Source organism: Agelaius phoeniceus, chromosome 26 (genome assembly GCF_051311805.1).
Source record: "Agelaius phoeniceus isolate bAgePho1 chromosome 26, bAgePho1.hap1, whole genome shotgun sequence".
NCBI lineage: Eukaryota > Metazoa > Chordata > Aves > Passeriformes > Icteridae > Agelaius > Agelaius phoeniceus.
Genome location: NC_135290.1, coordinates 340,998 through 361,941, shown reverse-complemented (window position 1 = coordinate 361,941; position 20,944 = coordinate 340,998). Strand labels below are relative to the sequence as shown.

The following is a 20,944-nucleotide window of genomic DNA, read 5'->3' as shown; positions in this document are numbered from 1 at the left end:
CGGGGCCCGACTGTCCCCAGATCGCGGCCGCCGCGGCCCTGGAGGGCTCCAGGACAGCCCCGGTGGGGATCGGGCCGGATCCAGCCGGCAGCGCTGGGCTGCGACCCCGGGAGGGCGGCGCGGTGCCGGGGGGGCCGCGCTGGCCGCGCTGGCCGCGCTCCCCGCAGTTCAGGCGGGTGCCGGATCCGGGGCCCCGCGGGTCCCCGTGGCCGCCGTGACCCGCAGCGAGCGCTGAGCAGCGGCCCTGGGGCCACCGCCGTGCCCGGCCACCACCGCTGCTGTCCCCGAGAGCCACGGGGCACCGGGGGACGCGCTCACTGTCCCCCCCCGAGCGTCCCACCCTGGTGACAGCGGGGCCGGGACACGGAGGGATTTGGGGAGGGGGGGATCCTTTCCAGCAGGACCCCCCCTCCCTTTGGATGCTCGGTGGGGGTGACCCCGAGTTTAACCCCACTTACGGCGCCGGCAGACGCTGTCCCCAGCGCAGATGGGTTGTGACAGCCGAGAGTTGCCCCCGGCGGGCGCTGCCGAGGCGCTGGCCGAGGCGGGGGGGGCTCCGCCAGCCCCGTGTCACGGCGCGTTGGCTCCGTCACCTCCCCGCAGCGCGGCGGCGGCTCCGGGGCGGCCCGCGGCTCCCGAGGGGCCCGGTGGCGCTTGTCGCTCCGCGGCAGCCGCGATGGCGCTGGGCACATGGCAGCCGGGGCCGCGGTTGTGCCGTGTGTGTGGGGCCCTGTCCCCCCCGCGCTGTCATTCGAGGCCGCCATGGCTGGGCACGGGGAGGGGGCGACAGCAAAGAGCCCATCCTGTCACGGGCAGCGGGGACACCGCGGCCGCTCGGCCAGGAGGGGACACGGCGTGGCCTTCCCCGGAGTGTGCAGGGCAGGAGGTCCCCAGGCACCGCGAGTGCCACCACCCTTGGCCCCAGGAAGAGCATCTGTGACAGGCCAGGAGCTGCTGGCACACGAGTGGGACAGGGCCAGCGGGCAGCGGGGACAGCAGGGCAGCCACAGGAGGGGGGACAGGAGAACCGGGGGGACACAGGAGCAGCCCCGCTCGGGGTGTGGGTACCCCAGGGTGAGGCAGGAACAGGATTGAGGCACCTGGGGGTGATGGGGGCACCCTGGAGGGATGCTGGCACCTGGAACAGAGCTGGGTACAGGTGCCCAGGGGTGATGCTGGCACCTGAACAGAGCTGGGTACAGGTACCCAGGGGTGATGATGGCACCTGAACAGAGCTGGGTACAGGTACCCAGGGGTGATGCTGGCACCTGAACAGAGCTGGGTACAGGTACCCAGGGGTGATGCTGGCACCAGCACCCCCCGTTAGATGAAGCACCCAGGGTGACCTGAGGACCCCAGAGTGGTGCTGGCACCCAGGGTGATGCTGGCACTGGATTTCCAGCCTGGACACAGCCACTCAGGGGTGATGCAGGCCCCCAGCTGGATGAGGTGCCTGGGGTCACCTCAGTGTGACAAGGGCACCCTTGGGTGGTTCGGGCACTTTGGGGGGATCCAGGCACGCCGGGCAGGGGCTGAGCTGTGAGGCTGAGGCGCAACAGCCCCGGCCCCTTGCAGCAGCCCCGGGCTGAGACCCGAGCCCCGGCGCCAGGGCAGCGGTCCCCGAGGGGTGGCGGGCACGGCCGCGGTGCCAGCGGGGTCCCTCCCCCTCAGGGCAGCCCCTCCATTTCTTATAAACGCCTCTGGCGCGGCTCTGCCGTGACACGGCAGCTCCGGGCTTGCGGTTGGACCCCGGGGCTCCGGCTTTGACTCACACCGGATCCCCCGCAGCCCCGGGGCGCCCACGGCAGGAAAAAAACCCTCACGGGGGCAGCCAGCCGGGCACTTCCTCGCAGAGCCGTTTCCTATAAACGCCGCGGAGGGGACACGGGGATGGCGGCGCCTCCCCCGAGCCGGGCTGGGGGTCCCTGCAGCCCCCCCGGGCTGGTGCTCGCAGGGATCCCCCGGAAGGACAAAGGGACGGCCGGGAGTGAGACCCCAGCGCCACTCAGAGGGCATCGGAGAATCCCCGAGCGACACCCGCAGCCAGCGGGACCAGGACGGTCCCGTCCCTCCAAAGCGGCCTCGGTCCCTCCCTCCCCCCGGCAGGGGAAAGCGGGGCCCGAGCAGGGAGAATTGTTTTGTTTTTCCCCTAAATGATAAAAACACTGAGAAAAGGGGAAAAAAAAAACCCCGACCCAACTGAAAGCTGGAAAAAGAAACCTTAAAAGTGCCCGAAATAAGAGGGGGTTTTGATGGGAAAAACAATGAAATGAAGTTGTTGCCTAGGAGATGGCAAAGTGTGACCCGCTGGCATGGGGACATGGGGACATGGGACATGGGGACATTGGGACATGGACAGAGGGGACATGGGGACATGGGGACATGGGGACATGGGGACATGGGGGACAGAGGGGACATGGGGGACACGGGGGACAGAGGGGACATGGGGACATGGGGGACATGGGGGACAGAGGGGACATGGGGGACACGGGGACATGGGACATGGGGACATGGGGACATGGGGACGCGGGGGACAGAGGGGACATGGGGGACAGAGGGGACATGGGGGACACGGGGACATGGGACATGGGGACATGGGGACAGAGTTGATATGGGGACATGGGGACATGGGGGACATGGGGAACACAGGGACACGGGGACGCGGGGGACACCAGGAGCCAGCTGTGTCCCACCAGGGGCGGGGGACACAGGCAGGGCAGGGTGTGAGGGCGCTGCGCACCCCTGGGTGGCCCTGGAGACGGTGCCCTGTGACACCCCCGGCGTTCAGAGGGGACAATTCCCCCCGGGATGCTCCCACTGCCCTCGGGACAGGCGGGAGGTGACAAAGCCCAGCCCCTGTCCCCGCAGGAAGCACCCGTAGCCCCCCCATCCTCACGGCCGAGGCAGGCCTGGCTTGTCCCTTGTCACGGCCAGGCCACACGGGGGACCTGGTGCCTCCAGCCGGGCCCGGGAGGCCACCGAGAGCCACCAAACGCCACCTTGTCCCCTGTCCCGCCCTCTGGGGACAGCGGGGCCACGTCCCCCGCAGCCCCCCTGGGGCAGCGCAGCCGAGGGGGCTCAGGGTGGCCTTGGGGACACGGCGGGGGTGGCACGGCGAGGACACCCCGTGGGACAGTGCTGCCACCAAAGGCACAGCCCAGGCCTGCGGTTGGCAGCTCGGGGGGGGTCACAGGAAACGGGGCCAGCAACGCCCTCCCCGGACACCCCCACTTCCCTCCGCAGTGGGCAGCGGAGCCAGGCGGTGGGAAAGGGAAACTGAGGCACGGGGGCAGCCGTGGGAACCGCTCCCTCCCTCTCGCACTGGGGAGGGGTCGGAGTCTCCCCACGGGGACAGAGGGGGGGTGCGCCCCCACCCCGGTGGCGGGAGGTGCCAAAAGGGCCAGCACGGCCCCGAGCCCCGCGGGCACCGCGGGCACCCGGGACAGCCCCGGGAGCGGGGAGAGCCCCCGGCCCCGGCTTTGGGGTGCTGGGAGCCCCCAGACTCACTTGAGCATCGCAGGGGCGCTGCTGCTGCGCCAGGTGACGCCTCCTGAAGGGACGGGGCTCGGGGGCGCGGGGGGGTCCCCGCGGTGCCGGGGGAGCCCGGCAGGTCCTGAGTCAGCGCCGCCGCCCCCGGGGGGAAGCGGCGCCGGGAGGGGCCGGGATGAGTAACGGCAGCGCCGTTTGGCATTTATCACGTGATTTCAAAAAAAGAGAGAAAAAACCGGGGGAGAAGGTGGGGGCCGGGCCCCCCCAGCGCAGGGAGGCCCCGTCCCAGCGCTCCCGGTCCCGGCCGGGCACGGCCCGGCCCCCGCCCCGCGCACCCCGGGCACGGCGCGGGCACCGTCCCCACGCGGGCGCCTTGGGCACCGTCCCCAGGGGGGGTCCCCGAGTGCCCCCCGGCTCTGCCCGCGCCCTCCGGCCCCGCTGGCGCTGCCGGTGCCCACCGGGGCGGGGGGGGCGGTGGGCAGGGGCTGCTCTTCCTGCCCCGTGCCCGGGCACACGCGGGGATGGGCGGCGATAAGGCTGCGGCGCGCGCTTATCTCCTTCACACCATCGGCCGCGGCGCTGGGAGCCGCCTGCGCACCTGCTCGGGGCCGGGCCGGGCTCGGGGGCCGCGCCGGGACCCCCCCAGCCCCCGGAGCTCGGCCCGGGGTGGGCGCTCCCGCAGGAGGGGCTGTGGGACCCCCAATAGCAGAGCAGGGAGGGACGGACAGAGCCCCCCCAGCCCAGAGCCCCCCAGGAAACCCGGGAGAGCCCCCCCGCCATCCGCCCCCCCTGCTCCGGCCGTGTCCCTTCTGTCACCCCGAGCCTGCCGAGCTCTGCTCTGGTTCTGATTGTCCCGTTTGTGTCACCCACCTGCCCAGCCAGCCCCAAACGGGCCGGGAGCTGCAGGACACCCCAGGCCTGCCACCCCCAGGGCCCCCCCGACCCCAGCCCCATCCCCGGGGGGACAAATCCAGCCCCCCCCCCCCAGGGACCCCCATAGAGGAGAGGCCTCCGCCCCGTCCGAGGCGTTTCGGGCAGGTTTTATTGGAGTCGGTGGTCGCAGCGAGGGCGGGCGGGTCCCTCGTTCCGGGGTCCCGGCGTGGGGCGGGGGGGCCGCGCCCCGGCGTTGTGTGTGTGTGTGTGTGTGTGTGTTTGGGGGGTGTGCGCTGTGACACGGGGGGGACATGCAGCGCCAGCGGCCGGGGAGGGGGGACAGCGCTGCGCCCCCCCCTCTCCCGGCGGCTTTGAGGTAGATCGAACGTGGGGGGACGGGGGTGACGGGGGGGGCTCAGGGAGAGCAGCCGCCTGCAGCCCCCGGTTAAAGCGGGGGGGCCGGGGGGGTTTGGGGGGGCTGCTGGGGGGCTGCGCTGTCCCCACGCCGCGCGGGGGGGTCAGGGGGAGCCCCGGGGAGCCCAGTGCAATGTCGGGGTGTGGGGGGGTCCATGCTGCTCCTCCGGGCTCGTTTCTCAGCAGCATCGTTATGGGGAGGGGGGGAAATCCGGGGGTGGGGGGTGCTTTTAATGTAAAAGAGAGGAAAGATTCAAAGGGGACCGAGAACGAGCAGCTGCCCCCGCTCCCACCCCCGACCCCACCTGTGACCCCTCGGGCCGGGGAAGGGGCGGCCCCTTCCCCTCTCCTCCTTCCTGGGGGCCGGATCCGGGACTCGGCCCCTCGGATCCTCCCTGAGATCAAGCAGCGACACTCGAGGGGACAGGGGACACCCAGGGGCACAGACGGGTCCCCTGCGGCCAGCGCCTGGCACGGTGGGGACGGTGCCCCGGGCAGAGCACCCGGACCTGGCACAGGAGTGAGGCGGGCGAGGATGGACCCGCTCCGAGCGGGCCGGGGGCTCGGGGGTGACCCTGGTACCCCTGGCACGGGGCTGGACCCACTCTGAGCGGGCCGGGGGCTCGGGGTGACCCTGGTACCCCTGGCACGGGGGATGGACCCGCTCCGAGCGGGCCGGGGGCTCGGGGGGATCCTGGTACCCCTGGCACGGGGCTGAACCCACTCTGAGCGGGCCGGGGGCTCGGGGTGACCCTGGGTGCGGGCGGGGGGGGCTCAGTCTTTCCGTAGCTACTCAAGACTTGGAGGTATTTCGGGAGCCGGGCGCTCCCGGTGTTTCCATGCAGCATCCAAAGGAGGGGAAGGGGGCGAGGCTCAGATCTTGCTGTTCTCCAGGTGCGAGTCGATGTGTTTGACCAGGGCATCGTCCGGGTACCCGATGGGGAAGGCCAGCTGGCACAGCGGGCAGCTCCGCACCTCCGAGTCCACCGTCTCCAGCAGCAGCTGCGGGGGGCACGGGACGGCGCTGGGACCCCCGCGCTGGCCACGTCCCCTCTGCCACCCCCCAGAACCCCCCGCTGCCCCGGGGAAACTGAGGCACCCACCTCACTGCGGGCGCCACCGCGCCGGGGGGGTTCCCTCGACCAAACCCACCCCAAAACCCCGCGGGGAGACTGGGGGGGTTCCTCCTTACGTTGATGGAAGGCCAGGACTGGGCGTGCTCGGCGCGGGCGTAGGCGGCCGCCGTCCGGTGCGCGGCGTCGGCGTCGGGCGCGGGGAAGCCGGCGCAGAAGGAGGCGCAGCGGATGGCGCCGGCCTCGGGGCTGGGCGGGCTGGGCAGCGCCCACTCCTCCTCGTCCGACGACTGCTTCTCGAAGCGGACGTGCTCCTCGAAGGGCTCGTGGGCGCTCAGCGGGGCCCCCGCGGCCCCCAGGTAGACCTCGCCGTAGGGTCGGTGCTTGGGCAGCGTGGAGGCCTCGGGCTGCAGCCAGAGCGAGCGGCTCTGCTGGTACAGGGCCACGTTGGTCACCTCCGAGTAGCTGCGGCGGCCCTGGAAGCCGGCCTTGATGTGGCGGCTCGAGGGTTTGGCGTAGGCCAGCTCCATCCTCTCGCCGGGCAGGCGGTGCGGGGACGCCGAGCTCGGAGAGGGGCAGGGCGGCGGCGGCGGGGCGGGCGAGCGGCGCTGCTGGGCCGGGGACTGGCTGGGCGGCGGCACCGGGGAGCGGCGCTGCTGGGCCGGCGACTGGCACGGGCCGGGGGCGGGCGAGCGGCGCTGCTGGGCCGGAGATTGGCTGGGGGGTCCCGGCGAGCGGCGCTGGAGGGCGGGGGATTGGCACTGCGAGCGTCCCGGAGGAACGGGCGAGGGGCACTGCGGGGCGGGCGAGCGGCGCTGCTGGGCCGGGGAGTGGCACTGGGACAGCGGCGAGTGGCGCTGGCCTGGCACGGGACAAGGGGGACACGCGGGAAGTGCTCCGCGTCAGCGCCGCGGCTCGGAGAGCGAGGAAATGTGGGAAATGTGGAAAATGTGGAAAATGTGCCTCAGCATCCAGGGGCAGCCCGGAGGGAGCCGGGGGGGATGCGGCCGTGGGGACCCCCGGGAGATTCTGGGGGGATACAGCCAGGGATGGACGGTCCCAGGGATGGATATTTTGGGATGGATACCACCAGGTGTGGATGGTTTTGGAATGGGACATTCCCAGGTGCGGGTGATCCCACATATGGATGTTCCCAGGTACAGAATATTTTGGAATGAGACGCTCCCAGTTATGGATGCTCTGGAGAATTTTGGGGCTGGGAGGCTCCCAGGTACGGCTGCTTTGGGATGGATACTCCCAGGGGTGGATATTTTGGGATGGATACCACCAGGGATGGATGCTCCCAATTCTGGATGGTTTTAGGATGGGATATTCCCAGGGATGGACATTTTGGGATGGATACTCCCAGCGATGGATGCTCCCAATTCTGGATGGTTTTAGGATGGGATACTCCCAGGGATGGACATTTTGGGATGGATACTCTCAGGTATGGATATTTTAGGATGGGATACTCCCAGGGATGGACATTTTGGGATGGATACTCCCAGCGATGGATGCTCCCAATTCTGGATGCTTTTGGGATGGGATATTCCCAGGGATGGACATTTTGGGATGGATACTCCCAGGTATGGATATTTTGGGATGGGATATTCCCAGGGATGGACATTTTGGGATGGATACTCCCAGGTACGGGTACACCCAGCTGGGGACGCCCTTGCTGTGGGGCACCCCCGGGGCTGGGCACCCCTGGGCACCGACACCCCCACCCGCAGGACGAGCCCACCCCCCCTTTTCCCGGTGTTGGTGCCCCCATCCCGGCCTGGCAGCCCCGGGTCCCCCTTACCCCCGTTGGGGCTCTTGTCCTGCAGCAGCGCCCGCAGGATCTGGCTCTGCAGCGAGCTCAGGTTGCGCAGGCGGCACAGCTCCTCCGTCAGCTCCGTGTAGGCCAGCGCCAGGTTCACCCTGCAAGGGGGCAAAGGGGCCCTGGGGTTCCCGGGAGAAACCCTTCAGCAGGGGTTAAATCCCATTGAAGCCCTCGGGAGAGGTTAAATCCTTCAGCAGGGGTTAAATCCCATTGAACCCCTCGGGAGAGGTTAAATCCTTCAGCGGGGGTTAAATCCTTCAGCGGGGCTTGACCTCCCCCCCGGAATTTTGGTTGGTTTGGTTTTTGGTTTTTGTTTTGGTTTGGTTTTTTAATAAATACAACTAGAAATGGTTTGGGGCAGCTGCCTGGATGGTGCTTCCAGCATTCCCCCAGGAAAATAGGAAAGGGAGGGAAATAATGGCCCAGGGTGGAAAAAAGGCGCCTCAGGGTGTCTGAGGTTGCCTCTCTCCGCCCCTGCCGCACCACCCAACCCAGGGGACAATTCCCGAAGGGGACACAGTGGCTCTGCGGGTGACGCGGCCCCGCGGAGCCCCAGCACCAACTCAAACCCGACCCAAATTCATTTTTCCAGCTCCGAAGGGCGAAGCTGCGGCCGCGGATCGCGCCCCGGAGCAGCCGGGACGCGGCGGGTGCGGCTCCCCCCGCTCCCGGCGCTCAGGAGCGCTGCCAAAATCATCAATTCTGCCCCAAGCTGGTGTCGCTTTCCCAGCCGGGATTCTCGGCGGGGACGCGAGGGGAGAACGGAGCCGCGGGGCCGGAGCTCGGCGCGTCCCGGCGCGGTCCCGCTGAGCCGTTGTGACACCGCGGGCACTGGAGCCGCCGCTCGTAACCGCGGCTGACAGCGCCGGGCCCCGCCGGGCCCCCGGGCACCGCGGCCCGGAGAGGTGGGAAAGGAGGAGGAGGAGGAGAAGGGGAAAGTGAGGAAAAGGATGAGGGAAAGGAGGGGAAAGAGTGAGGGGGGAAGGAGGAAAATAATAGAAAGAGAGAAAAGAAAAAGGGAAGAAATTAGGTGGAGAAGAGAAGGAATGGGAGAGAAAAGAAAAGTATGAAAAGGAGGAAGAGAAGGAAAAGAGAGGAGGAGGAAAAGGAAAAGGAGGAAAAGAAAGAAAAGAAGGAAAAGGAGGAAAAGGAGGAAAAGGAAAAGAAAGAAAAGGAGGAAAAGAAAACCAAAAACCTTAGGGGACACCTGCAGGATGTCACCTTTGTGTCCCCCAGGCCCCTTTTTGCTGCAGGGCTGGAGGAGCCAGGGGTGGGGACGTGCCCGACATTGGCACCCATGGGCGCAAGAGTCATTGAAACCCACACAATCCCCCCAAAATCGCGGGGCGGGGCAGTGGGAGGGGCGGTCTGACCCCCCCAAATCCCCACCCTGCTCTCTCCAGGGCTTTCCTCAAGATTTGGCTTTTCTTGGGAGGGAGTGCAAGAGGGAATAACCGCGAGCTCAGAAAGCCAAAAAAAGTTCCAAATCTCAGAAAATAAACAAAAAAAAAGGAAGATCGGGACGCGGGGGGACCCCCGCCCCAAGCACAGCGCGGCAGAAGCACCAGAAAATCACCCGGAGATGGAAAACGCCGATAAGGCGCTTTTCACACCCAAGAAAACAGCGGCGGAGAGAAGCAGGTGACAAAAAAGAGCTGAATCGGCAAGAAAAGAGCGCGCAGGGAAAAGCTGTGCCCGGGGAGGGGGTGAGGAGCCAGCCCTGCCTCAGTTTCCCCATCCCAGCGTGGTGAATTCGGGCGTAAAAAATAAAGATTTGGGTGATGGGGGAACGTTAATGGAGACATTCGGGAGTTTTAATTTCCGTGGATGTTGCGGGAAAGGGGTGGGGGCGATCTGGGGGTGAGCTCGGGTGATTTTGTGGAAATCGAGGGAATCCAGGAGGGGAAGGGAGAGGCGGGAGCGGCCCCGGCAGGGACCCAGCGCTCCCTGGCTCTGATCTGCGCCAGGACGACAGAAACGGCGACAGCTTCCAACGCCTCCGGAGCGGAGGGGCCGGAGCCAGCCCCGAAACGCACCCGAGCACTTCCCGGCCGCGTGTCACCTCCCATCTGTCCGCAGCTCGGCCCCGCTGTCACCGCCGCCCTGGGGACCGCGTGAAAGCGGGGACAGCGCCCCCGCCTCGGTGCCACCGGGGGGGTTTGGGGGGGTCCGGGGACACCGCGACCGCCTCGGCGCCGCTCGGTGCCACTCGGTGCCACTCGGTGCCACTCGGTGCCACTCGGTGCCACTCGGTGCCGCTCTCTCGGCAGCCGCGAGCCGTCAGTGCCCTCTGGAGGCAGCGCCGAGCCCACACCGGGCACCGGGACAGCGCACGGACACCGGAACCGGACACCGGGGCAATGCATGGACACCGGAACCGGACACCGGGGCAATGCATGGACACCGGAACCGGACACCGGGACTGGGCACCAGACACCGGAACCGGACACTGGGACAACGTACGGACACCGGAACCGGACACTGGGACAGCGCATGGACACCGGGACCGGACACCGGGACTGGGCACCAGACACCGGAACCGGACACTGGGACAACGTACGGACACCGGAACCGGGCACCGGGACAGCGCATGGACACCGGGACCGGGCACCAGACACCGGGAGCGGGCACCCCACGCCCGCAGCCCCGCTCAGCCCCAGCCCCCGGGGCGCTGTTGGCGGTTTTGGGGTGCGGAATCCCCCCCACTGCAGCACTCAATGCAGGGAGCCCCCCGGGACCCCCGTGCGGAGGTGTGGGGTGGCCGCCGTGCCCCACAGCCGGTCCTGTGTGTGCCCCCCAGTGTCCCCCCAGTCCCCTCCCAGTCCCCTCCCAGTCCCCTCCCAGCACTTACTGGTCGTCGCCCACCTTCTTCACCCAGGCCATGTCCCGCTCCGACTGCTCCTGGGGACAGCAGAGCCCCCTCAGCACCAGGACCGGGGTCCTGCGGGGTCAGGCGCTTCCCAGCACCCAAACCCCACATACCGGGAATGAGGGGTCCTATGGGGTCAGACCCTGCCCTGCACCTGCTCCCAGGCGCTTCCCAGCACCCAAACCCCACATACCGGGAATGAGGGGTGCTGTGGGTCAGACCCTGCCCTGTTCCTCCTCTCAGACACCTCCCAGCAGGTGGGGAAGGGGGGATAGGGGGGGTTTTGGGGTCGCACCTGCCCCATTCCTTCTCCCAGTCCCCCCCACCCGGACGGGGCCGGTCCCAGGCCGGCCCTGCCCCGCACCTGCTCGCGGGTGTCCTGCAGGTGTTTCAGCTCCGCCTGCAGCCGCTCGCACTCGGCCTTGAGGTGCTCCTCGCGGTGCTGGGCGCGCTGGTTCTCCTGCCGCGCCGCCTCCAGCTCGGCCTCCAGCCCGCGGCTCTGCCAGCCCCCGGCGCGCTCCAGCACTGCGGGCACGGCTCGGCTCAGCCCCGGCGCGGCCCGGGGCTGCCGGGGCCGCGGCGGGGCGGGGAGGGGGCGGCTCACCGTGGCTCAGGCCGGGGCTGGGGTGCAGGGCGATGAACGGCACGTCCTGGGCGCCCAGCCCGGGGAAGGCGCCGCCGTCGCGCTGCCGCAGCTGCTGCTCCAAGCTCCGGATGCGGCTCAGGTGCGTCTCCACCAGCGCCCGCTGCACGGCGCGGGGACAGAGGGGACGCGGCTGAGCCTCGGCCCCTCCCCGGGGCTCTCCTGCCCCCCCAGCCCGGCACACGCGGATTTTGGGGTCGCTTTTCGGAGTGGGGTCGATCTGGTGACAGCGGCGTGGCAGCGGTGGCTCCTGGCTGGGAAAGGGGAGCCGGGGGTGCCCGGGGCAGCGGGAGATGGATGAACCCGAGCATCCCTAAAATCCCAGCGCGGCCAAAACGCCCCCCAGCCCTGCACCCCCAAAGACAGGGACACCAGGGGCCCGGGGGCTGCGGTGGAGAAGGGACGGGGACGCCGCTGTCCCCTGCTGGTGGCTGTCACCCACCATCTCTCCCAGCTCCGTCTCCAGGTCCGCCTTCTCCACGCAGAGCTTCTCGTAGGCCTGGATCATCTCCTCCAGCTGCTCCTCCCGCTCTTTGCTCTTCTGCAGCTGCCGGGGAAAGGTGGGGGGGATTTGGGGGTGGGGGCCGGCTCGGGGACCCCCAGAGCCCCCCTAGGCCCCCCGTGCCCCTCACCTCGTGCTGGAACTGGTTGAGCTGCTGCTGCAGCGACGCCTTCTCACTCTTGAGCAGCGAGTTCTCCTTGGCCTCGTAGAGGGAGAAGATGTGCTCCTCGCCGAACTCTCCGATCAGGGGGTACTGCGGCCGTGGGACGGGCGGTCAGCGAGGTCCCCCCGGCCCCGCGCGCCCCCCAGGACCCCCCCGACCCCTCACCTTGACCTCGTACATCTTGAGGCGGCGCTTGAGCGTGGAGTTCTCCCTCTCCAGCCCCGTCAGGCGGTTCTTGATGTCGTCATAGGCGGTGATGAGGGCGAAGTGCGAGGCCGAGCACATCTCGCCCGACAGGTCGGTGTTGGGGCTGTCCAGCCAGTCCTCGTCCGGCCCCAGCGCCTCCTGCGTCAGGATGCTGATGTCGTCCTCGAACATGGAGTCCATGTCCTGCCTGTGGGGACACACGGGTGACACCAGGGCAGGGCTGGGCCCGGCCAGGGCAGCGCTGGGGACACTGGGGACGCTGGGGTGGTGACCCAGCCAGGGCGGGGTCTGTGGGAGCTCAGTGGCGCCGGGTGACAGCGCCAGGAGCCGCCACCACCAGCAACTCCAACCCCGAGGGTGACGAGGGGACACCGGCCATGCTGTGCCATCACCTCCATGGGGGACAGAGGTGCTGACACCCGCCAGGCTCCCTCAGCACGAGGGTGGGAGCAGAGAGCACCCCCGGGAGGGCACACGGTGACATTCCCGCCGTCCCCTCGGGGGAACGAGCACCAGAAATAGCGGCCGGTGCCGCCGCTCCCGCCCCGCGCCGCACGCGAGCTGCTCCCGGCCTCCCACGCCTCGCAGCCGTGCCCTAAATACCGGAGCTGCGCTCACCCCCCGGGGCCGCCTGGCTCCGGCGCTGTCCCCAGCCCCTGCCGGGGTCCCCGCCCCGCCCGTCCCGCTCTGCCGCAGCGCTGACCCCGCGCGGGGCTCGGCCGTGCCCGGGGCTCCCGGGGCGATTCCCGGGGCGATTCCCGGTGGGAGAAGCGCCCGGAGGCAGCGCGGCCGCTGTGGCGCCGTCCCCTGTCCCGGGCAGGCGCAGCCCTGGCAGAGCTCTGGGAGGCACCGCCGCACGAATAATTCATGGCACGAAGCTGGCAGAGGGAGGAGGGACCTGCAGGGGCACGGGGAGGGGACAGCTGCTCCCCGCTGGCCGTGCCTCAGTTTCCCCGGGACACCTGCCTTGCAGCGGGCCCCAGGCGCGGGGCGAAGCGGCGCGGGCTGGGCAGGGCTGCGGGCGGGCACAGGCGTGTCACAGGCGTGTCACAGGCGTGTCACAGGCGTGTCTCAGGTGCGGGAGCTCCGGACATCGGCGCGAGCCGGAGCTGCTCTCATCGGGGTCCAGGCGGGGTCCCCGCGGCACCGCCGCTCCCTCCGCGCTCCCGGCCCCTCCTCGAGGCCTGAAAATGCCTGGGGGAAAGCAGAAATGGGGTTTGGAAAATGAGCAAAAATGGGGTTTGGGAAAAAGCAGAAATGGGGTTTGGAAAATGAGCAAAAATCGGGCTGCAGCTCCCCGGGACTGGGACACTGCTGGAGGGCTCGGCCGGCTCAGGGCTCCAGTGGGAATGGGGACAAGACTGGGAACGAGAACGGGAACGGGAACAGGACTGGGAACGAGAATGGAGATGGGGATGGGAACAGGAACGAGAATGGGGATGGGATGGGATGGGATGGGATGGATGTGCCAGGCTGTGGTGCTGCCGGGCCTCTGGCACCGGGCTGGGTTGGGGACAGGCCTTGCCCCCCCCATAAAAACCTTTGTGGGGTCGGGAGGATGCGCTCGGTAGGGCCCGGCCTGGGGCAGCCCCCCCTGCCCCGACCCTCGGCCGGGCCGAGCCCCCTCCTCATTGCTGGGAGCCCCCGGGGCTGTCCCGGTTCTGAGGGGCCGGGGGGGGCTGGGGGCACCGCCACGGCCACGAGCGAGCGCAGCGGGCGTGGAACCGCCGTGGGACCGGGGGAGAACCGGGGGAGAACCGGGGGAGAACGGGCGGGGAAAGGGGGGCGGGTCGAGCGCGCCCCCGAGCCCCGGAGCCAGGCCCGGAGCGCCGCTGAGCGCGGCCGGGGGTCGCAGTGGGGTGAGCGGGGGGGGGTCCGGCCTGCGGCGGCCCCGGAGCCTCCGGGAAACCGTCCCCGAACGCCCCCGGGCCGGGGCCGCAGCGCGCCGGGGGCGCCGGGCGGGGGACGGGGACGGAAACGCAGGAGGGGTCCGGGGCGGAGCCGGGACGGGATGAGGATGAGGATGAGGATGGAGCCGGGGATGGGGATGGGGATGGAGCAGGAGATGGGGACGGAAGCGGGATGGAAGCACGGGCGGAGATGGGCACGGAACCGGGGATGGGGATGAGGGAGGGGATGAAGATGCGAATCCAGCCGGGGATGGGGATGGGGATGGGGATGAGGATGGGGATGGGGATGGGGATGGGGCTGAGGATGGGGTGAGGATGAGGATGAGGATGGGGGTGAGGATGGGGATGAGGATGGGGGTGAGGATGAAGATGGGGGTGAGGATGAGGATGTGGCTGAGGATGGAGCCGCGCATGAGGATGAAGCGGGGCTGGTGAAGGCGGCGGGGGCAGATGGGGCTGGGGCCGGGGCTGGGGTCGCGCTGTGGCGGGGGAGCACAGGCCCGGTGGGGCGGGGGCTGCCCGCTCTGCCCCCCCGCCGCTCCCGGTGCCCCCCGGCCCAGGCCCCGCACTCACCGGCGCTGCTGCTGCGCTGCGGCGGCGCCCGCCGGGATGCGGCTCCGTCCCCGCCCCGCCGGGTCCCGCTGCCGCTCCCGTTCCCGGTGCCCGCCGCAGCCCCGGCCCCGCCGCCGTTTCTTCCGCTCCGGAGACACCGACAAACCACGTGGGCACCGGGCGGCCGCCAGCCCCTCCCCCGCCACGCGCCGGGGCCGCCCCCGGGGCTGTGACCCGCCCCCCCCCCCCCCCCGAGCATCCCCGGGACCGGACCCCGACACCCCCGCCATGGCCCGACCGGGGGGGCCCCACCGGCCCCCGGCCCCTCCCGCGCCCGCCCGGAGCCCCCAGGGTGGCGGCGGGGCCGGGGGCTCATCCCGGGGGCTCATCCCGGGGGGCTCCCCCCTCATCCCGGGGGGCTCCCCCCCATCCCGGGGGGCTCCGGCACCTCGGAGCCGCGGCCCCGCGCGGGGGGGGCTGGGCTCGCCCCCTGCCCCCGCCCCGAACCCCCCCTCCCCCCTGCCCGAACATTTTATTCCCTGGGTTGCTCTCGGAGCCGCTTCCATGATGGAATTACATCTTTCCCCCGGTGCGCAGGGTTATTAATAGCTGCTCTCCTTTCGCCGCGGCTGCCGGGGGCTCCGGGGGACAAAAACCCCCCCGGGAGGGGTCACTGCAGGGCTGGTGGCCGAGGGCAGAGCCGGGAACGGCACGGACAGAGCCCTGCAGAGCCCGCGGTGGGGTGACTGCCACCCCAGAGCCCCGGGATAGAGCCTGGAGTGACCCAGAGCACGGACAGAGCCACGGCATGGACAGACCCACGGCACGGACAGACCCACGGCACGGAGGGACCCACGGCATGGACAGACCCATGGCATGGACAGACCCACGGCACGGACAGACCCAGGGCATGGACGGACCCACGGCATGGACAGACCCGGGGCACGGACAGACCCACGGCATGGACAGACCCACGGCATGGACAGTCCCAGGGCACGGACGGAGCCACGGCATGGACAGACCCACGGCACGGAGGGACCCACGGCACGGAGGGACCCACGGCATGGACGGACCCACAGCACGGACAGAGCCACGGCATGGACAGAGCCACAGCACGGACAGACACAGGGCATGGACAGACCCACGGCATGGACAGACCCACGGCATGGACAGACCCATGGCACAGACAGACCCACAGCACGGACAGACCCACGGCATGGACAGAGCCACAGCATGGACAGACCCACGGCACGGAGGGACCCACAGCACGGACAGTCCCAGGGCACGGACAGACCCACGGCATGGACAGACCCACGGCATGGACAGACCCACGGCATGGACAGAGCCACAGCATGGACAGAGCCACGGCATGGACAGACCCACGGCACGGACGGACCCACGGCACGGACAGACCCACGGCACAGACAGACCCACAGCACGGACAGACCCACGGCATGGACAGACCCACGGCCCCGAGTGACCCCAGTGGCACCAGATTCCGGCCAGGGCCTCATCCCCCCCGGCAGAGGGGCTGGGAATGGGCAGCAGAGCCCCAGGGCTGGGGCCAGGGGGAATCTGCGGGGCCCCGACGCTCCAAGCATCCCTGGCAAGGCCTCTGGGGGAGCCGAGGGGGAAGAGCAGCCCCAGGGATGGGCACGGAGGGGCTCCGGCCCCAGAGCTGAGCTGGGAGATGCCGGCACAGAGAAATCCTGGTGCTGAGCGTGGCTCTGGCACGAGGGGGCAAAGGAACCGCTGGAAAATCCAGCTCGGGATTTGGGGTCCCAGCAGGAGAATCAGAGGGAGCAAAGCCTCAAACTGGGAGCTTCAGACTGGGATTCCCAACGCAGATCGGGCGTCCTGGAGCGCCTGGAGGGGATCCAGGCTCTGGATCCTGCGCTGGGGGCGCAGGCGGGTCCCTGGCATCGGGGGCACCGCCCGGGGATGCCGAGATCCCGGGAGGCTCCCGCGGGAGCCCAAACCGCACCGCGAGGCCGGGAATATTCGGGGAGGCCAATGCCGGGGGCACCGGCGCTCGGTGGCCGCTCCCGTCGGGAATTCCAGCCGGGAACGGCCCTCGGTGCGCGGCCTGGGGAAGCAAAGAGCCCCTGGAAGGTGCCCCGAGGGTGGGAGAACGGCGGGGAAGGGCGGGAGGGACCCGCGGGGATCCTCGGGGATCCTCGGGGATCCTCGGGGATCAGCAGGGACGGGATCTGCCGCAAACAGGGCCCCAGAGCCGGCCCCGAGCGGCCGCTCCTGCCGGGGATCGGCTGCTTTGAAGTGCAAATGAAGGATTTCCGCCAGGCCGGGTTAATTTGGAAGCAAAACCATCCCGGGGTGTCCCGGTGGATGCAGGGACCCCCCCGAGGTCCCCGGGAGCTGGGCACAAACCGTGGGGACCAACGGAGGAGCAGAGGGAGGCAGGACAGGTCCGAGCTGCTGGGATTTGGGGGGTTTGGGGTCCCCAGAGCCTCTGTGTTCAGCGCTGGGCCATCCCATGGGATCCCCTGCTCCTCCCAAGGCTGGGCTGTGCATGGAGCCCCATCGGGAACCCCCCTCTGTCCCCCGTGTCCTTTTCCCCCCTTCCCAACATTTTCTCGGCTGGAAAATCCCATTCCAGAGGGTGGCACCGGCTCCAGGGTGTCCCGTCCCCTGCGGGTGGCAGCGCCTGGGCAAAGCTCCCGAGGCCCCAAAACCCACTCGGGGCTTGGTTTTCCCTCCTTTCCCAAGGCAAATCAGCTTCGTCCCCCGGAGTGGGAGTCCAGAGCACCCGCCCAGACCCAGAGAAAGGCTCCTGGATAAATCCCCGAGGGGAGCTGCTGATCCCGGGAGTGACAGTGATGTCCCCAGGCCAGGGCGGGGGCACGGATGGCTGGCGTCACTTCTGAGGCTCCAAAATCCACTCCTGGCTCCTTTTTTTGCCCCTTTATCCAAAGAAAAATCAGCTTTTCCTTCTCTTTTAGGCGGGAGCTCAGCCCATCAGCGTTGGGAAGTGCCAGTCCTGGGAATAATCCTGGGAATGAAGAATCCTGGGAATGAAGAATCCTGGGAATGAATAATCCTGGGAATAATCCTGGGAATGAATAATCCTGGGAATAATCCTGGGAATGAAGAATCCTGGGAATGAATAATCCTGGGAAGGAATAATCCTGGGAATAATCCTGGGAATAACGGTGTGTCCCCGGGGTGGTGGCACAGATGGCACCGGTGACACAGCGCTGTCGCCTCCAAAATCCACTTGTGGATTCTTTTTTCCCACTTTTTCCAAAGGAAAGGCCCTTTCCCTCCTCGTTTAGGGGGTGGGAGCCTCAGGCCGCTCCTGGCCGAGCCCGGGAACGGTCCCGGCACCGGCACCGTGTCCCCGGGCCGGGGTGGTGGCACAGATGGCACCGGGGACACGGCGCTGCCACCTCCGGCTCCCCCGGAGAGGAAACGCGAGCTCGGCTCTCCCCTCCCACGGCGTCTCCGAGCGGGGGCAGGCGCCTGGCAGAGGCTCCCGGGAAATGAGGCAGCAGGGAAAAATTAAATTAAAATAAAATAAAAAAATTTAAAATTAGGGGAAAATGAAAATAAAAGTGGGGTTTTTAATGTTGGGTTTGGGAGGTGAGCAAATGGATCCTGCCCGGGGTTTTTGGGGAGATGGAGGAGCAGCCAGGGGTTGGTTCCTTTGCTGATTGATAGATTTGATTGATTGATTGATTGATTGATTAATTAATGAAGGTGGAGCTGCAGCTTTGGGGTTGTGGAGGATCCCAAGGGAACGGGATCAGGGATCAGGGTGGGATCAGGGGCCTGGAGCTGCTGACGGAGCCGAATCTCCAGGAATTTGGGAATCTCCAGCGGGGATTCCGAAATCTCCAAGAGTTTGGGGTCTCTGGGAATGTGGGATGCCCAGGAATTTGGCATCTCCAGCACCACCAAATTCCTGGTGGTGCGGCCCAAAAAAGCCCCTCAGAAATCCCAGAGGATGCTGGAAGAGTTCGATCCATGCCCAGGCAGCGATGGGAGCGAGGAGGGGTGGATTTGAGGAGGAAATTCCTTGTGATACACCCCAAAAGCCCTCAAAAATCGCCCAAAACAGGTCCAAAAAGCCCCCCAAAAACCGCCCAAAACAGGCCCGAAAAGCCCTCCAAAAACCCCCCAAAACAGGCCCAAAAAGCCCCCATAAAAACGCCCCAGGAAAGGCAAAAAGAAGCACAAAGGCCCCAACCCAGTCCCAAAAAAAAGCTCCAAAAATGTCCCAAGAACGCTTCCAAAAGCCCACACCCCTCACAAAGCTCAAAAACCTCCGAAAATCCCAAGGAAATCCCACCAAAAAAACCCCAGGAAGGCCAAAAAACCACCCCAAAAAGGTTCCCAATAACCAGAAAAAGTCCCTTAGAAAGAAAACAAAACCCCCCAAAAAACCAAAGCCCTTAAAGCCCCCAGAAACGGCCCTGAAAAGGCCCCAAAATGGCTTTTTTGACCCTTCAAAAAGCCAAAACAAACCCTCCCAAAAAAGGCCTCAAAACCCCTGAGCAAGGCTCCCAAACCCAGCCCTAAAGAAGTTTTCAAAAAGGTAAAAAAAGCCCCCAAAATCCCCAAAAAACGGCTCTGAAAAGGCCTCAAAACACCCTTCAAAAAGCCAAAACAAACCCTCCCAAAAAAGGCCTCAAAACCCCTGAGCAAGGCTCCCAAACCCAGCCCTAAAGAAGTTTTCAAAAAGCCAATAAAAGCCCCCAAAATGGCTCCCAAACATGGCCCTAAAAAGGCCCCAAAACACCCTTCAAAACTAAAAAAAAACCCCCCAAAAAATCCGAAAAAAATAAACAAAAACCCAAAATACCCCACAAAAACAAAACCAAAACAAACCCCCAAAAAAATCCCAAAAAAACCAAACAAAAACCCAAAAAAATCCCACAAAAAGAAACAAAAAAAAAACCCAAAAAAGAAACAAAAAGAAAACCCCAAACCCCCCAAAAGACGAGTCTGGAGGCGCGTTCTTGCACTACTCTCAGTGTTTATTCTGCACTGCCTCAGCCCCGGAGCCAGGTCCGGCCCCGGCGCCGCTCGGCTCCTCCCGCCCGGCCGCGGCTTTTGGCTTTTGCTCTTTTTCTCTTTAATTCCATTTGTTTCAGAGTTTTTGTATCGTTTTTTCTGTCATTGTGTTCCCCCTGTGGGCATCGCCGCCCCCGCCCCGGAGGAGAAGGAAAAGGCATCGCTGGGAGGGGATCCCGGCGGGAGCCGCGCGGTTTTTCCTCGGATTTGGGGTTTTTTGGGGTGTTTTGGGTCGTTTGTGTCGGTTCTGCGCGGTGGGCAGAGCACGGAAGGCACATTCATGTCTGATACCCTGTACGAGCTGGGGCAGCCGGGAGGGACTGAAAGGGGAATTGGAAGGGAAGGGGAGGAGGAAAAATGGGGGGAAAAATCAAAAAAAAAAAAAGGAAAAATGAAGAAATATGGCGGGAAAAAAAAAAGAGGTTGAAAGGGTTGGGGGAAATGGGAAAAAGTTGAAGGGGAAAGGAAAAAAATGAAGAAAAATGGAAAAAAAAGGAAGAAAAATTGAAAAAAATAATGGAAAAAAAATTGAAATAAATAAAAAAAAGGGAAAAATGGTAGAAGAAATTGAAAAATAAAGAAGACAAATAGTGAGAAAAAATAAAAAAAAAATTGAGAAAAAAGAGGAAGAAAAATTGAAAAAAAAAGGGAAAAAAAGAGAATCAAATAAAAAAATTAAAAGAAATGAAAAAAAGTAAAATAAAGTGGAAAAAATAAAACATAGAGGAAAATAAAAATGGATAGGAAACGAAAAACAAAAAATGAAAAAGGAAAAATAAAGGAAAACAGAAAATTAGGGACGGGAAAAAAAAAAACCACCAAGAAAAATTAAAAGGGAAATAAAGGAAAAAAATCAAGAGAAAACCAGATGAAAATTAGAAGAAACATGAAAAAGAAATTAAAAGGAAAACCAAAAGAAAATTGGAAAAATAAAAGCTAAAAATATGAAGAAAAAAAGGAAAAATAAAATTAAAAATGAGAAAAATAAAAGAAAAAAAATTAAATTAAGGGAAAAATGGAAAAAATTGAAAAATTAAAAGGAAAACTAAAAATCAACCTTGTAGGAACTGAGGAGCAAATCCTGCCCAGTTTTCCTGCTCCCCCTCCCAGGAGCTTTCCCGACACCTCCACAGAGCTGCAAACAAAGTGAAAATTCCAAATCTCCAAACCCTGAACATCCTAAGAAAAAAACAAAACCTTTTTATTTTGATTTTTCCCCCCTTTCTTCCTTTTTCCAGAGGAAAAATTCCGCTCCCAATACGGCGAGAAATTCAGGAAGCGGCAAAGAAAAAATTCCTTGTGGATTACTGGGGAAAAACCCCCAAAATCCATTTAAAAATCCCAATTTTTTCCTGGGTTTCCCTCTGGAAAAGAGCCAAGAGTATCCCAA

At 65.3% G+C, this 20,944-nt stretch overlaps 1 protein-coding gene across 1 annotated transcript; it reads right to left on the bottom strand.

Moving 5' to 3' along the window:
- Positions 1-4,508: 4,508 nt before the first annotated feature.
- TBKBP1 (TBK1 binding protein 1) lies at positions 4,509-15,406 on the bottom strand. The gene is made up of 11 exons (XM_077190856.1): positions 14,542-15,406; positions 13,021-13,252; positions 12,017-12,241; positions 11,819-11,941; positions 11,629-11,733; positions 11,148-11,289; positions 10,908-11,068; positions 10,526-10,575; positions 7,654-7,772; positions 5,969-6,711; positions 4,509-5,778 (listed from the first exon to the last, which is right to left on the bottom strand). Exons 3-11 carry the CDS (start codon positions 12,236-12,238, stop codon positions 5,650-5,652), a joined length of 1,794 nt encoding a protein of 597 aa, XP_077046971.1. The 5' UTR covers positions 12,239-12,241; positions 13,021-13,252; positions 14,542-15,406; the 3' UTR covers positions 4,509-5,649.
- Positions 15,407-20,944: the final 5,538 nt, after the last annotated feature.